The sequence below is a fragment of the Porites lutea genome, chromosome 5, assembly GCF_958299795.1.
Source record: "Porites lutea chromosome 5, jaPorLute2.1, whole genome shotgun sequence".
Classification (NCBI taxonomy): Eukaryota; Metazoa; Cnidaria; class Anthozoa; order Scleractinia; family Poritidae; genus Porites; species Porites lutea.
This window is the reverse complement of record NC_133205.1, coordinates 24088575-24091201: the sequence shown is the minus strand read 5'-3', so window position 1 is coordinate 24091201 and position 2627 is coordinate 24088575. Positions and strand designations below refer to the sequence as shown.

General features: G+C 41.5%; 1 protein-coding gene across 1 annotated transcript; it reads left to right on the top strand.

Annotated features, from left to right (window-relative positions):
* Positions 1 to 269: 269 nt before the first annotated feature.
* On the top strand, positions 270 to 2392 carry LOC140938775 (uncharacterized). Its single transcript, XM_073388304.1, has one exon. The coding sequence runs from the start codon at positions 484 to 486 to the stop codon at positions 2074 to 2076; it is 1593 nt and encodes a 530-aa protein (XP_073244405.1). The 5' UTR covers positions 270 to 483; the 3' UTR covers positions 2077 to 2392.
* The last annotated feature ends 235 nt before the right edge of the window (positions 2393 to 2627 follow it).

The window sequence follows — 2627 nt, the reverse complement described above, 5'->3', positions numbered from 1 at the left end:
CTAAAATTGTGTAAAGATTTAATTAAAGTTTTACGAAACATGCTCTACAAGCAGGAATTCTTCATGTGGCCTTTAATATTATTAATTGCAGCTTCCGTTCCTGTTTTTTGCGGTTTTGAGAAGTTATGTTGGCCCGCTGATGATGTCTATAGTTTCATACCTTAGTTTCGATTAGTTAGCTTTCTGTTTTCCTCTTTTACCATTGTATTCAGTTTCATCACATTACAAAGAGATGATGCATGCGAACCAAAACCTTGGGATATCTTAAAAGCAATGCGTCGAGCTTTATTCTTATTAGATGAAACAGTGTACTCTGTAGTTTCGTACCCTTTCTAGTTTCTGTTAGTGTCAGTGCTTTAAGAAACTGAAAAGTGCGCCAGAGTTTATCAAAGGCTGTTGAAAACTGGTCTCCAATAATCAAGTGAAGAACACTTATCCGATAACAGAAGAAAATTTAAGTTCAAAGTTTACTCTTTCAGTAAAATGGGTATCAGAATCTTGGCAGAGGTATTTGGCGACATCTTGTTCAGGTTTACCCGGAGCGTAACAGAACATTACAATCCAGAGGAAGCTGATTTCACTGTAGAAGCTTTTGGCTACAATCCTCTAGAAAGCACTGGTCGAGAATGGTATTATCAACCAGTAGATGAGCTTATTTACCAAGAATACAGTGACAGAGAAGCTACCACAAGGGATTATCTACCGTCTAACAGTCTCAATATCCAGGTTATCAATGCGTGCTCACCAGATGAAGAAACAGATGGACATGAAGAAGATGACAGAGCAATGGCTTGGAAACGCCTGAGGCCACCCGCTCTCAATACGGTTGGCAAATCAATGTGCATTGGAGCTTTGATCTCTCTTCTCGCTGCCACCTTTCTAGGTACACAATTCACGTTAATCTGTTCTGGTCCCCTATATCTCAAAACTTTATACCTCACTGGTTGCTCTTTGCGAGCAAATATGACAAATTCATCTCAAACACCGTGGATCATTACCGGTTCTTGGCTAATCGCCACTGCTTTTCTCTATATTTGGCCCTTTACTGTTTTACTTTTTCTTTTTCGCCCGTATCAGTTAGTGGGGGTGAAAAGAAAGCTCCTGCTGGTTTGTTTCGTGTTTTTTTGTTTGAATGGATTTTATCGAGGTGCTCTTGAAGCCTTAAGCAGATCTCAGTACAAAGTTCCCAGTGTTTCAACATGGTTTCCACTCTATGTATTTTTTATCAGCAGCTTGTGTTTCCAGCATTTTCTGCTGACGAGACATTGCTGTAGCAACAGTTCAAAGAAACAGAAGGTGGCTTTTTTCTTCCAAATAGCAGTACCAAGCTGTCTTTTCTTCATCGCAGGCCAGATGTTGTATAGATTTATTTACCCAGTATACATTACGCAAGACAAAGAAGGTAAATTCTTAACTGCACTCTTTGCGCCACTCTTTGGAGTGCTTGTGAAGGTAATCTCACGAATCTGCGTTCAGCGGTTATATAACATTACTCATCCGGGATATTCTTATGCATTGCTTGTGCCGTTGTATTATGGTTCAGCGGTTTTGTTTCGAGTTTTGCAGGCAGAACTTCAAAGTCTTCAGTACATTGCTGTGATAGGAATCATTCACGGCGCTGCAGAAGTTTTAGAACGAAGTACAATGGTTTTCATTGATCATATTTGTCATGTGTTGTGGAAAAGAAAATCAGCTCCTTGGGGAAGTTTCCGTACTCCTCGCCGTGAGAGACTCATGGCTGATACTGCTATCATTAGTATGTTGTCTGAATCGACTGCTATAGTGTCCGTTAATGGGTTCATTTACTTGTACAAGTTTTTTTGCCTGCAAGATAATTCCCTTTTGGGCGTACTACAGTCATTTGCCAAGTACACTTCAGTTCAGCTAGTGATTGAATGGTTTTTCACTAGTGTTTCTTTAGCAATCGAGACTCGTTATCAGAATTTGGCGGTCATGGCTGTTTGGCGAAGAAGATGGAAAAGACACTTTTTGTTGGCGGGTGTTAATGTGGTGCCGCTAGCTGTATATATCAGCGAAAACCTTCGGGGACTAGCGAGTAGATCTGAGGAAACTTGACGTGCCTCTTAAGAAAGTCGGGAGGAAACTATAGGACCTTGGACGTGGATCGCACTGGAGAAGACGTCGAAATCTCTTCATTTTTCCTTGTATAACACGGAGGCTTAGCTTAATAATACTGATAACGCTCTTTGATTGGGGCAGCGGGGGAAAATTGCTTCAACCAATCAGATCAACCAGATCGGGGTAGTGACACGTCATATTGCGTTCGGCGTCAGGTGAGAACGCAACCCTAACTCTGATCAACCTGCGAGAAGCTCGAGGCTTCTCGTTTCCAGGACCCCGTCGCTTCTTCGGATCACAAGCGCTTCAGAGTAAAAAAAAAAGCTAGAAATGCTACGGGGGTAATATCACTTCGGATAATTTACAGTTGAAACGACAGCAAAAATCAGTTGGACATACTGTTGTGCCGCAGAACTAAGACAAGTAATCAGCAAGGGATTGGACATTACGAATTCACCTTGCAGGGGCACCCGACGAGAACACAGCTCAAAACCACTTAAACATAGCATTCTTAAACGTATTTTGGTATTTAAACGGTAGACATAGGC